This window comes from Hemibagrus wyckioides, linkage group LG27 (genome assembly GCF_019097595.1).
Source record: "Hemibagrus wyckioides isolate EC202008001 linkage group LG27, SWU_Hwy_1.0, whole genome shotgun sequence".
Taxonomy (NCBI): Eukaryota; Metazoa; Chordata; class Actinopteri; order Siluriformes; family Bagridae; genus Hemibagrus; species Hemibagrus wyckioides.
This window is the reverse complement of record NC_080736.1, coordinates 15,829,559-15,844,558: the sequence shown is the minus strand read 5'-3', so window position 1 is coordinate 15,844,558 and position 15,000 is coordinate 15,829,559. Positions and strand designations below refer to the sequence as shown.

At 44.0% G+C, this 15,000-nt stretch overlaps 1 protein-coding gene across 3 annotated transcripts in view; it reads left to right on the top strand.

The window, feature by feature from the left end:
- plcd4a (phospholipase C, delta 4a) overlaps positions 1-15,000 on the top strand; it is a 32,827-nt gene that overhangs the window by 8,929 nt on the left and 8,898 nt on the right. For all 3 annotated transcript variants that reach the window (XM_058381511.1, XM_058381512.1, XM_058381514.1), the window contains 10 exons: positions 1-18; positions 311-440; positions 1,245-1,476; positions 1,766-1,967; positions 2,066-2,210; positions 2,892-3,044; positions 3,890-4,057; positions 9,635-9,791; positions 9,944-10,060; positions 10,224-10,402. The exon at positions 1-18 is cut by the window's left edge and continues 211 nt beyond it. In XM_058381511.1, coding sequence (XP_058237494.1) covers positions 1-18; positions 311-440; positions 1,245-1,476; positions 1,766-1,967; positions 2,066-2,210; positions 2,892-3,044; positions 3,890-4,057; positions 9,635-9,791; positions 9,944-10,060; positions 10,224-10,402 — 1,501 coding nt within the window. The remainder of the gene's footprint in view (positions 19-310; positions 441-1,244; positions 1,477-1,765; positions 1,968-2,065; positions 2,211-2,891; positions 3,045-3,889; positions 4,058-9,634; positions 9,792-9,943; positions 10,061-10,223; positions 10,403-15,000) is intronic.

The following is a 15,000-nucleotide window of genomic DNA, read 5'->3' as shown; positions in this document are numbered from 1 at the left end:
GAGGGAGAAGCTGGACCAGTATCCTTCAAAAACGTTTAGTAAAAGAGAAGTTATTTTATGAGGTTACATTCTAATTTTAGCGTTGGGCCTGGAAGTAAACAAATGTGTTTATTTGTTACTGTTTATACAGCATGTGCGTGACTCCAGAAGTTACTGCCCAACAACGCTGTTAGCTTGGTGCTAGCATAACATGAAAAATGTGGAAACTTTACAGACAAGTATGGTGGAAGTGCAGTAAAGTATAACACACATACTTACTGTAGGTACACAATGTTTGATGTGTGTGTCGTGTCTTAACCATGATGCCCAGGTGGATCTGTGACTGGTTCAAGAAGGCGGATAAGAACGGAGACGGTAGGATGAACTTTAAGGAGGTCAGAGACTTGCTGAAGATGATGAACATGGACATGAACGAGCACCACGCGCTGCGCCTCTTTACGGTAACAAACAACAAAGTTCTGTAACACGCAGTGTTAAAGTCAGAAGACGTGGCCTCACCGTCAGTGGGCCACGTCAGAATTAGAGACGTTGGCATATGTTGTGTTTGTGTAACGTTAAGCTGGAGAGCATCCATAGACAAGTAGCTAGATGATTTAAAGTTCAAATTAAAGGTGAAAGTAAAAACACACACTTTTGTATACGTACAGTCTGGCTCTGCGTATGTGACCAGTGACCCAGTTTCTGTAATTGTGGAGATTTTCAGTTTCATTCCATGGTTTTAATAAAAGCACATAGTCTTTCTGCATAGTCCATCAATTTTCACAGACTCAAAAGTAATTGGACAAACTAATATAATTATGAAGATTATTTTTAATACTGGACTGCCTGAAGTCTGGCAGATCACCAAATGCTGAGGTTTCTCCATGCTTTGACAGACCTCCAGCTGCTGCTTGTTTGTGGGACTTTCTGCCTTCACTTTTGTCTCCAGTGAGTGGAAAGTGAGCTCAGTTGGGTTGAGGTCAGGTGGCTGACATGGCCATTTGAGAATATTTTATTTCTTTGCCTTAAGAAGCTCCTGAGTTTGTTTTGTGGTATGTTCTGAGTCATTATCCATCTGTGCTTTGAAGCGCCGTTTTGCATGCGATTGAATGTTTTCTGTGTGATTGTTTTTAGAAGCTAAACACAAATAGATTCACATAAATATTATAAATTCCTGCTGACATAACCCACTCATAATCCATTAAATACAGTCTCCTTTCAGCAGGAGTTATTTTCACTGAAGTCGGTGCTTTGTGGCTCTGTAGATGGCGGATAAATCGGAGTCGGGCACTCTGGAAGACGATGAGTTTGTGTTGTTCTATAAAATGCTGACCCAGAGGGAGGAAGTCCTCGCCATCTTCCGGGATTTCTCCACAGACGGTCAGACGCTCTCAGTGCGAGAACTGGAAAAGTTCCTGCAGGAGGGACAGCTGGAGCAGGACGACACACAGCAGCACGCCTTCGAGCTCATCCAGCGCTACGAGCCTTCTGAAGCAGGTACACTGATACAAAAACACCCCCTTTATTGTCTGCGTGTTGGTATCTTTAATCTTTTAATAATTCTGTGTTATCTAACTGTATTTATTTTCATCACCAGCTCAGTCTAGTGAAACTTTAAATAAGATAAAATAGACCTCTTTTGAAAGTCAGAGTTTTGGATCTAAATTGAAATGAATGGATGAAGATATGGCTCTTGGATCTCTTATTATTATTCCCAATAGTTGTTTAAACACTGGCATATAAATCAGTATTTATGTCTAACGACACTTTAATCCTCCATCCACAGCTAAGCAGCGGCAGGCCATGACGATCGACGGCTTGCTGATGTATCTCGTCTCGTCCGAAGGCTCGATTTTTAACCCAGCCATGCAGCAGCTCTACCAGGACATGAGCCAGCCTCTGTGCCATTACTTCATCTCCTCCTCCCACAACACCTACCTGCTGGAGGACCAGCTACGGGGACACAGCAGTGTCGAGGGATACATCAGGTTACACACTGCAGAACCTTCCACATATGAGGACCAGCTCTTTTATTCTACTCTTTATTTAAAATTCTTTATGGTGTGTGTGTGTGTGTGTGTGTTAGGGCTCTGAAGCGTGGCTGTCGCTGTGTAGAAGTGGATTGCTGGGATGGTCAGAATGGAGAACCAATTGTTTATCACGGACACACTCTGACCTCCAAGATTCTCTTCAAAGATGTCGTCACTGTCTTAGGCAACTACGCCTTTGTAGTACGTCACAGACATTTCACTTTCATTTTTCTCTCTCTCTCCCTCTCTCTCTCTCTCTCTCTCTCTCTCTTTCCTTACAGTGTCCCAGTGGTAGACTCTATTAGAGTACTTGTGTAGGTAGTGATTCCACTTGTAGATATAATGTGTTTGTTTCTGCAGGTAGATATTCCATTTAAAAACCCCTCTTTCCTTTTATCTACAGAGGTTGAGGTTAATAGTGAGGGGTTTAGATGTTAGGTATAGGTCTCAGAGCAAGGTGAATAACGGCTAAGGCTCGGGGTTAGGGTTAGGTGTGGGTGTAGCATCATTTAGCGACGTTAATAGACAAGTAGATGGAAATACTACTCAAAGATAGGATTACTGGTGTGTGTGTGTGTGTGTGTGTAAATGTTCCTGCACACAACTGCCTTGCTGTGCCAGTGCAAAGTTGAACTTTGTGTCATGGCACATCGCCCTCTTGCCACTAGGTGTGTGTGTGTGTGTGTGTGTGAGAATGTAAAGTGATATGTCCTTACCAACTGCTCTCTGGCTGCTAGTGTGTGTTGTCAGGTGTATCCTTTCTCTTCATCACTTATTCACACACACACACACATATATATATATATATATTTGTGTGTGTGTGTTATATATATATATATATATATATATTCTACATATGTGTGTGTGTGTGTGTGTGTACAGGCATCTGAGTACCCAGTGATCCTGTCCATAGAGAACCACTGCAGTGTGGAGCAGCAGAGAGTCATGGCTCGTCATCTCACACACATCCTGGGAGAGAAACTGCTTAGGAACACCCTGCGGGGCAAAGCCAGCTGTGATCCACCCTCACCTGAGGTCTCACACACACACACACACACACCGCACTGTGCTTATGGAACAAAAAGAACATGTTCTCGCTATACACCTCGGCACTCACTTTTCCCTTCTCTGATCTGCTCCATTTGGTAACACACTGAATTATTAACACACATGCATTATTGTACACACACACACACACACATACATCTTACCGATTGTTCCAAAAGACATTGATCAGGTGAAATGATAGTATAAACATCCTTCCCACAACAGCCAGTATCTCTTCTGTGTTTTGTTTGTGCTTTACACGACATACTGTATGAATAGTATTTTACCAGACTGATCAAACTGTTCTTTCTAACCATCAAATCAGGCTCTCAAATCATACACTATATTGCCAAAAGTTTTGGAATGCCTTCCTTTACATGCACATGAATGTAATATGGAGTTGCCCCGCCCTTTACAGTTATAACAGCTTCAACTCTTCTGGGAAGGCTTTCCAGCTTGACCCCTTCTGGGAAGGGGTCATCCCCAAACTGTTCCCACAAAGAACATGAAATTGTCCAAAATGTCTTGGTATGAAGCTTAAGCATTAAGAGTTCCTTTCACTGGAACTAAGGGGCCGAGCCCAACCCCTGAAAAACAACACCTGAACTCAATGATCTGGAGGGGTGTCCCAATACTTTTGCCGATATAGTGTAGGTTAAGCGAGTCACTCATACACGCAAACACACACACAAACCAATACTAATATTCAGTATATAGAAGCTGCAGATAAACTGCATGTGAAGTTTTATTTCTTTGAGGGTTTTCTAAAAAACATGAGTGTGTGTTTGTATGTATGTGTGTGTGTGTGTGTGTGTGTGTGTGTGTGTGTGCAGGACCTGAGGGGGAAGATCCTGCTGAAGGGGAAGAAGATTGGAGGTCTGGAAGGGAACCTGAGCGGTGTTGTGGAAGACTCTCTCGGGGCAGAGGTGAGCGATGAAGACGAGCCTGTGGAAATTGAAGAAGAGAATCATCACAACGACAGCATGCGCCGCAAAACCAAGGTCACCATACTCATAATACTAGCTCTGCTATTACTACTATTACTGCTAATAATAATAGGTTATTGTTTTAAGAAGTTATTATTTTCTAAAACAGCATGTGTTCAGTTCCTCTTATACCACAGGGATTTGCAAATGATTACAATTTTATTTATGAATGAATGACATCATACTTTTATTTATTTAGAGTTGCATGTAATGTTGTAGAATGTCCAGAAAAAAAGTTCAGTCCTGTTCTCACCTTCGTTATCACACCTTATCAACAGCCTCTTTTCATTCTTTTAAAAGTGTCGTTTTTTTCTTCTTAAGAAAAAAAGGGTTACTTAGAAAGCATAAAAAACTCCTCAGTCCTGAAGATGTCAGAAAATGTACAGTTACAAAGCACTGTAGACTTCTTCCATAAAAATTAAATAAACATGATATACTGTATATAAATACATGTGCATGTTAGCTTTATATATATTCAATAGTGAATGTTCTCATTATTAAAAGACTCAGCAGGTAGGAATTTGATTTGTTTCTGAAGTAGGACAATGATGTCATCTCAGGTACATTATATTGTCAAAAGTATTGGGACACCCCTCCAAATAATTACTTTCAGGGGCTGGGCTCGGCCCCTTAGTTCCAGTGAAAGGAACTCTTAATGCTTCAGCTTCATACCAAGACATTTTGGACAATTTCATGCTCTTTGTGGGAACAGTTTGGGGATGACCCCTTCCTGTTCCAACATGACTGCACACCAGTGACCAAAGCAAGGTCCATAAAGACATGGATGAGTGAGTTTGGTGTGGAGGAACTTGACCGGCCTGCACAGAGTCCTGACCTCAACCCCATAGAACACCTTTAGGATGAATTAGAGTGGAGACTGTGAGCCAGACCTTCTCATCCAACATCAGTGTCTGACCTCACAAATGTGCTTCTAGAGGAATGGTCAAAATTTCCCATAAACACACTCCTAAACCTTGTGGAAAGCCTTCCCAGAAGAGTTGAAGCTGTTATAGCTGCAAAGGGCGGGACAACTCCATATTACATTCATGTGCATGTATAGACAGACTTCCCAAAACCTTTGGCAATATAGTGTGTGTGCTCGTAAATGGTTACAGTCATACACACAATATTATTATCATTTATTTTATCACCAACATGAAGAGTTTGTCATCATCTAAATCAAATTAGTGCTGTGTCCTCAGAGCATTCAGGCCCATCTTTCAGTCCACTAGTCTAGAGTGAAGGTAGTAAACAATATTAAAGGGATTATAAGCAATTATTTTACTTGCCCCGTCATTTTCTCTCCTTGTCTCAGGAAGGATTTCCTGTCTGTGTCCTCTTGTCTCATTGTCTTATTGTGCTATTATGAAACACTCTGTATATTATGGTGTAGGTGAGCCGAGTGGAAACGTGGTAATGAATGATGGATGCGGTGCGAGCAGGCTGACTGAGGACGAGTGTGTGAGAATGAGAGGAGAGAGGGATCTACTGACGGTGTTATGTGTACAGACAGAGATAGATGAAGGTAGAGATAAAAAAAGAAGGACGGACGGAGAAAGACAGCCCGAAAGTGAGAAGGTAGAGAGGTGGAGGGTAAGACCGGGAAAATGAAGATGACAGAGAGATTAGATGAAGAAACGGTTAGGACACTCTGCTCTCTGTAGCCTCTGTGCCCTGAAGGGGGCGTGGCCTCTAGGATGTCAGTCCAGGTATTGGGGGTGTGGCCTGTGTGTGTTAGTCCAGGTGAAGGGCCGTGGTCTCTATGTGTGTCTCTGTGTGCGTGTGTGTGTGCCAGGTAGAGACTCCCTGGTATTTGTGTGTGTGTGTGTAAAGACTGTGGTTCAGTGGATCAGTTTCATCTCCACAGCATCCCAGTGTTCCCTCACCGTGTCTCTGCATGACTGAGCCTCATCTCACCATCACATCACCTGTGTGTTAATGCGGCATCACACAATGTCACCTGATCACACCAATTAATGTCAATACAGCAGTAACCTCATGCAACCTGAGAACACATGATATCAGCAGCTCATGTCAATACAGAACCAAATCCTGGTATCTGTTCAGGAAGAAAAGTATTTATTTACCACAAGATTACTCCTAAACTCGTTTAAATAAATTGCTTTATATGGTTGGACAGAAAGAAAAATATATAATCTTCTTCTTCTTCTTCTTTGGGCTTTTCCCTTCAGGGGTCTCCACAGCGAATCATCTCTCTCCACCTATCCCTATCTTCTGCATCCTCAACACTTACACCCACTAGCTTCATCTCCTCATTTATTCCATCCATATTCCTCCTCTTTGTCCTTCCTCTTTTCCTCCTGCCTGGCAGCTCCATGTCCAACATTCTCCTACCAATATACTCACTCTCCCTCCTCTGGACATGTCCAAACCATCTTAATCTGTCCTCCCTAACTTTGTCCCCCAAACGTCCAACATGAGTTGTCCCTCTGATGTACTCGTTCCTAATCCTGTCCAACCGTGTCCCTCCCAAAGAGAACCTCAACATCTTCAGCTCTGCTACCTCCAGCTCTGACTCCTGTCTCTGTCTCAGTGATACTGTCTCTAAACCATACAGCATGGCCGGTCTCACCACTGTCCTGTATCACCTTCCCCTTGATTCTCGCTGAAATTTTTCTATCACACAGAACTCCTGACACCTTTCTCCACCCATTCCAACCTGCCTGCACTCGCTTCTTTACCTCTTTCTCACACTCTCCATTACTCTGGACTGTTGACCCTAAGAACTTAAACTCCTGTCCCTTCTTCACCTCTTCACCCTGTAATCTTACTGTTCCACTTCCCTCCCTGTCATTCACACACACGTACTCAGTCTTACTACCACTGACTTTCATTCCTCTTCTCTCCAGCGCAAACCTCCACCTCTCCGGGTTTTCCTCCACCTGCTCCCTGCTCTCACTCCAGATCACAATGTCATCTGCAAACATCATTGTCCAAGGAGACTCCTGTCTGACCTCCTCTGACAACTGGTCCATCACCATAGCAAACAGGAAGGGCCTCAGAGCCGATCCCTGATGCAGTCCCACCTCCACTCTGAACTCCTCTGTCTGCCCTACACCACACCTCACCACTGTCCTGCTCCTCTCATACATGTCCTGCACCACTCTGACATACTTCTCTGCTACTCCTGACTTCCTCATACAGTACCACAGCTCTTCTCTTGGCACCCTGTCATACGCTTTCTCCAAGTCTACAAACACACAGTGCAGCTCTCTCTGACCATCCCTATACTTCTCCATCAACATTCTCAGAGCAAAAATTGCATCTGTTGTGCTCTTTCTGGGCATGAAGCCATACTGCTGCTCACAAATTTCCACTACCTTCCTTAACCTAGCTTCCACTACTCTTTCCCAGAGCTTCATTGTATGGCTCAACAACTTTATCTCCCTATAGTTGCTGCAACTCTGCACGTCACCCTTATTCTTAAAGATCGGCACTAATACACTTCTTCTCCATTCCTCAGGCATCTTCTCACTCTCTAAAACCCTGTTAAACAGACTAGTTAAAAATTCCACTGCCGCCTCTCCTAGACACTTCCAGACCTCCACCGGGATGTCATCAGGACCAACTGCCTTTCCACTTTTCATCCTCTTCAAAGCCTTCCTGACTTCATCCTTTCTAATCTTATCTACTTCCTGTTCCACAGAGTTCACCCCTTCTGCTCTTTCTTCCCTCTCATTTTCCTCATTCAGGTCTTCAAAGTACTCCTTCCATCTCCTCTGTACACTCTCCTCACTTGTGAGCACCTTTCCATCTCTATCCTTAATAACTCTAACTTGCTGCACATCCTTCCCATCTCGATCCCTCTGCCTAGCTAACCTGTACAAGTCCTTCTCTCCTTCTCTAGTGTCTAACCTAGTGTACAACTCATCATACACCTTCTGCTTGGCCTTAGACCCCTCCCTCTTCACTCTGTGCTGTAACTCCTTGTATTCCTGTCTATTCTCTTCAGTCCTGTCCATGTCCTCTGTATCATGTCCTCTCCCCCGTGGGAATAGTCTCTATCATCTCATCTAATTCTCTCCAGAATCTCTCTTTCTCCTCTAACTCTCAACCTACCTGTGGGGCATAACCACTAACAACATTCAACATCACCCCTTCAACCTCTAACTTCAGACTCATCACCCTGTCTGACACACTCATCACCTCCAGAACATTCCTCACAAACTCCTCCTTCAGGACCACACCTACCCCATTTCTCTTACTATCCACACCATAATAAATCAGCTTGAATCCTGCTCCTATACTACGAGCCTTGCTCCCCTTCCCCCTGGTCTCCTGTACACACAGTATATCCACCTTCCTTCTCTCCATCATATCAGCCAGCTCTCTACCTTTCCCTGTCATAGTACCAACATTCAGAGTTCCTATTCTCAGTCCAGCACTCTTACCTTTCCTCTTCTCTCTCTGTCTGCACACTCTCCTCCCTCCTCTACTTCTTCCACCAACAGTAGCCCAATTTCCACCAGCTCCCTGTAGGTCAACGGCGCCGATGGCGGTCATTGTTAACCCGGGCCTCGACTGATCTGGTATGAAATTTAGAGTACTGACGATTCGCATGGTTAAATTTGGCAATGTTTTACGCCGGATGCCCTTCCTGACCCAACCTTCTCTATTTATCCGGGCTTGGGACCGGCACAGAAGTCACTGGACTGTGACCCCCATGGCTAGATTAAAGAAAAATATATAATAATATATTCATATACTACATTACTAATATACTATATGATTATTTATGTATTATGTATTCTATAAAAACATTTACATACACTATATTGCCAAAAGTTTTGGGACATCTGTCTTTTCCTGCACATGAATGTAATATGGAGTTGCCCCGCCCTTTGCAGCTATAACAGCTTCAACTCTTCTGGGAAGGCTTTCCACAAGGTTTAGGAGTGTGTTTATGGGAATTTTTGACCGTTCCTCTAGAAGCACATTTGTGAGGTCAGGCACTGATGTTGGACGAGAAGGTCTGGCTCACAGTCTCCACTCTAATTCATCCCAAAGGTGTTCTATGGGGTTGAGGTCAGGACTCTGTGCAGGCCGGTCAAGTTCCTCCACACCAAACTCACTCATCCATGTCTTTATGGACCTTGCTTTGGTCACTGGTGTGCAGTCATGTTGGAACAGGAAGGGGTCATCCCCAAACTGTTCCCACAAAGAGCATGAAATTGTCCAAAATGTCTTGGTATGAAGCTGAAGCATTAAGAGTTCCTTTCACTGGAACTAAGGAGCCGAGCCCAACCCCTGAAAAACAACACCTGAACTCAATGATCTGGAGGGATGTCCCAATACTTTTGGCAATATGGTGTATCATCATATCACATTTGTTATAGTGACTCAGTCATATATTACACAAACCCTTGTGATGATGAAGTAATAATAACTAATTTATAAAACAATTTTCCACTATAATACACACAAATCTATATATTATACCAATATATCTACAGTATATTATGGTATATTAGAGTAAACCACTTCACATAGTGTAATAACCTGTTTATATACTATTAACTATATGTATTCTCCATGACTCCATGAAGTTTTTGAATGTGTGTGTGTGTACAGAAATCAGGACAGCATTTGTCTAAAGAGCTGTCGGACTGTGTGGTGTACTGCAGGAGTGTGCGCTTCAACGGCTTCAAACATTCACGCGTCTACTCCAGGTTCTACGACGTGTCGTCCTTCACCGAGTCCAAAGCCAGGAAACACATAAAGGAAGGAGGTGAAATGGATTAAAAACTGGACAAGACAAAAACATACTCAATATTTAAACACACTGTGTTTATGATTCAGAGAGACAAAAGATTATATTTTTGCTTTTCAACAAATAAATGTCTCAATATTTTATTAAATTTCTGTCGTCCCCTGTAACAGGAGCGGAGTTTGTGCTTCATAACGCCCGCCAGCTGACCCGGATTTACCCCAGTGGCCTGAGGACCGACTCCTCCAACTTTAACCCACAGGAGATGTGGAACGCAGGGTGCCAAATCGGTGAGTCCAGCTCAGTAGCCGTGGTCCTGTCCGAACTCCCTCCAGAGAAAATTTCACAAGGATGATGATTTAATGACATCCACAGTCCAAGAGATGCTAGAACTCGTGATTTTTTATGACCCTGTATCTAGCACTATAAACTCACATGATTATCGTCCCTCAGTGGCTCTGAATTTCCAGACGGCCGGCGTAGAGATGGACCTGAACGATGGTCTCTTCAGTCAGAATGCACGTTGTGGTTATGTGCTCAAGCCTCCGTTCATGCGACACACAGAGCACCGGTTCGACCCAGAACACCCACAGAACCGAGACGGGTACACACCTCTCACTCTCACTGTACAGGTACACACCTCTCACTCTCACTGTACAGATACACACCTCTCACTGTACAGATACACACCTCTCACTGTACAGATACACACCTCTCAATGTACAGATACACACCTCTCACTGTACAGATACACACCTCTCACTCTCACTGTACAGATACACACCTCTCACTCTCACTGTACAGATACACACCTCTCACTGTACAGATACACACCTCTCATTGTACAGATACACACCTCTCACTGTACAGATACACACCTCTCACTCTCAATGTACAGATACACACCTCTCACTGTACAGATACACACCTCTCATTGTACAGATACACACCTCTCACTCTCACTGTACAGATACACACCTCTCACTGTACAGATACACACCTCTCACTCTCAATGTACAGATACACACCTCTCACTGTACAGATACACACCTCTCACTCTCACTGTACAGATACACACCTCTCACTCTCAATGTACAGATACACACCTCTCACTCTCACTGTACAGATACACACCTCTCACTCTCACTGTACAGATACACACCTCTCACTGTACAGATACACACCTCTCACTCTCAATGTACAGATACACACCTCTCACTGTACAGATACACACCTCTCACTCTCACTGTACAGATACACACCTCTCACTGTACAGATACACACCTCTCACTCTCACTGTACAGATACACACCTCTCACTGTACAGATACACACCTCTCACTCTCACTGTACAGATACACACCTCTCACTGTACAGATACACACCTCTCACTGTACAGATACACACCTCTCACTCTCACTGTACAGATACACACCTCTCACTGTACAGATACACACCTCTCACTGTACAGATACACACCTCTCACTCTCACTGTACAGATACACACCTCTCACTGTACAGATACACACCTCTCATTGTACAGATACACACCTCTCACTCTCACTGTACAGATACACACCTCTCACTGTACAGATACACACCTCTCACTCTCACTGTACAGATACACACCTCTCACTCTCACTGTACAGATACACACCTCTCACTGTACAGATACACACCTCTCACTGTACAGATACACACCTCTCACTGTACAGATACACACCTCTCACTCTCACTGTACAGATACACACCTCTCACTCTCACTGTACAGATACACACCTCTCACTCTCACTGTACAGGTACACACCTCTCACTGTACAGGTACACACCTCTCACTGTACAGATACACACCTCTCACTCTCACTGTACAGATACACACCTCTCACTCTCACTGTACAGATACACACCTCTCACTCTCACTGTACAGATACACACCTCTCACTGTACAGATACACACCTCTCACTCTCAATGTACAGATACACACCTCTCACTCTCACTGTACAGATACACACCTCTCACTGTACAGATACACACCTCTCACTCTCACTGTACAGATACACACCTCTCACTCTCACTGTACAGATACACACCTCTCACTCTCACTGTACAGATACACACCTCTCACTCTCACTGTACAGATACACACCTCTCACTGTACAGATACACACCTCTCACTCTCAATGTACAGATACACACCTCTCACTCTCACTGTACAGATACACACCTCTCACTGTACAGATACACACCTCTCACTCTCACTGTACAGATACACACCTCTCACTGTACAGATACACACCTCTCACTCTCACTGTACAGATACACACCTCTCACTCTCACTGTACAGATACACACCTCTCACTCTCACTGTACAGATACACACCTCTCACTGTACAGATACACACCTCTCACTCTCACTGTACAGATACACACCTCTCACTCTCACTGTACAGATACACACCTCTCACTGTACAGATACACACCTCTCACTCTCAATGTACAGATACACACCTCTCACTCTCACTGTACAGATACACACCTCTCACTCTCACTGTACAGATACACACCTCTCACTCTCACTGTACAGATACACACCTCTCACTGTACAGATACACACCTCTCACTCTCACTGTACAGATACACACCTCTCACTCTCACTGTACAGATACACACCTCTCACTCTCACTGTACAGATACACACCTCTCACTGTACAGATACACACCTCTCACTGTACAGGTACACACCTCTCACTGTACAGATACACACCTCTCACTCTCACTGTACAGATACACACCTCTCACTCTCACTGTACAGATACACACCTCTCACTGTACAGATACACACCTCTCACTGTACAGATACACACCTCTCACTGTACAGATACACACCTCTCACTCTCACTGTACAGATACACACCTCTCACTGTACAGATACACACCTCTCACTCTCACTGTACAGATACACACCTCTCACTGTACAGATACACACCTCTCACTCTCACTGTACAGATACACACCTCTCACTGTACAGATACACACCTCTCACTCTCACTGTACAGATACACACCTCTCACTGTACAGATACACACCTCTCACTCTCACTGTACAGATACACACCTCTCACTCTCAATGTACAGATACACACCTCTCACTCTCAATGTACAGATACACACCTCTCACTCTCAATGTACAGATACACACCTCTCACTCTCACTGTACAGATACACACCTCTCACTCTCACTGTACAGATACACACCTCTCACTCTCACTGTACAGATACACACCTCTCACTCTCACTGTACAGATACACACCTCTCACTGTACAGATACACACCTCTCACTCTCACTGTACAGATACACACCTCTCACTCTCACTGTACAGATACACACCTCTCACTGTACAGATACACACCTCTCACTCTCAATGTACAGATACACACCTCTCACTCTCAATGTACAGATACACACCTCTCACTGTACAGATACACACCTCTCACTGTACAGATACACACCTCTCACTGTACAGATACACACCTCTCACTCTCACTGTACAGATACACACCTCTCACTGTACAGATACACACCTCTCACTCTCAATGTACAGATACACACCTCTCACTGTACAGATACACACCTCTCACTGTACAGATACACACCTCTCACTCTCACTGTACAGATACACACCTCTCACTCTCACTGTACAGATACACACCTCTCAATGTACAGATACACACCTCTCACTGTACAGATACACACCTCTCAATGTACAGATACACACCTCTCACTCTCAATGTACAGATACACACCTCTCACTGTACAGATACACACCTCTCACTCTCAATGTACAGATACACACCTCTCAATGTACAGATACACACCTCTCACTGTACAGATACACACCTCTCACTGTACAGATACACACCTCTCACTCTCACTGTACAGATACACACCTCTCACTCTCACTGTACAGATACACACCTCTCACTCTCAATGTACAGATACACACCTCTCACTCTCACTGTACAGATACACACCTCTCACTGTACAGATACACACCTCTCACTGTACAGATACACACCTCTCACTCTCACTGTACAGATACACACCTCTCCCTCTCACTGTACAGATACACACCTCTCACTGTACAGATACACACCTCTCACTGTACAGATACACACCTCTCACTGTACAGATACACACCTCTCCCTCTCACTGTACAGATACACACCTCTCCCTCTCACTGTACAGATACACACCTCTCACTCTCACTGTACAGATACACACCTCTCACTCTCACTGTACAGATACACACCTCTCACTGTACAGATACACACCTCTCACTCTCACTGTACAGATACACACCTCTCACTGTACAGATACACACCTCTCACTCTCACTGTACAGATACACACCTCTCACTGTACAGATACACACCTCTCACTCTCACTGTACAGATACACACCTCTCACTGTACAGATACACACCTCTCACTCTCACTGTACAGATACACACCTCTCACTCTCAATGTACAGATACACACCTCTCACTCTCACTGTACAGATACACACCTCTCACTCTCACTGTACAGATACACACCTCTCACTCTCACTGTACAGATACACACCTCTCACTCTCACTGTACAGATACACACCTCTCACTCTCACTGTACAGATACACACCTCTCACTGTACAGATACACACCTCTCACTGTACAGATACACACCTCTCACTCATCTTTCAGACCGAGTTTGATCCTAAAATCTGAAAAAAACATGAAATGATGATGAGGATTTAATCCCTAAAAATGATCATAATGATAAGATTTATAGGGACATGTGATACACTGTTTATTATGAACTGTGAAAATGTGAAATGTGTGTATGTGTATGTGCATGTGTGTGCTTGTGTGTGTTTGCGTATGTGTATGTGTGTGTGTGTTTGCGTGTGTGTGTGTGTGTGTGTGTGTACGTGCTTGTCTGTGTGTGTGTGTGTGTTTGTGTGTGTGCATGCTTGTGTTTGTGTGTGTGCATGCTTGTGTGTGTGTGTATGTATGTGTGTGCATGCTTGTGTGTGTGTGCATGCTTGTGTGTATGTGTGTGCATGCTTGTTTGTGTGTGTGCATGCTTGTGTGTGTGTGTGTGTGTGCATGCTTGTGTGTGTGTGTATGTATGTGTGTGCATGCTTGTGTGTGTGTGTGTATGTGTATGTATGTGTGTGCATGCTTGTGTGTG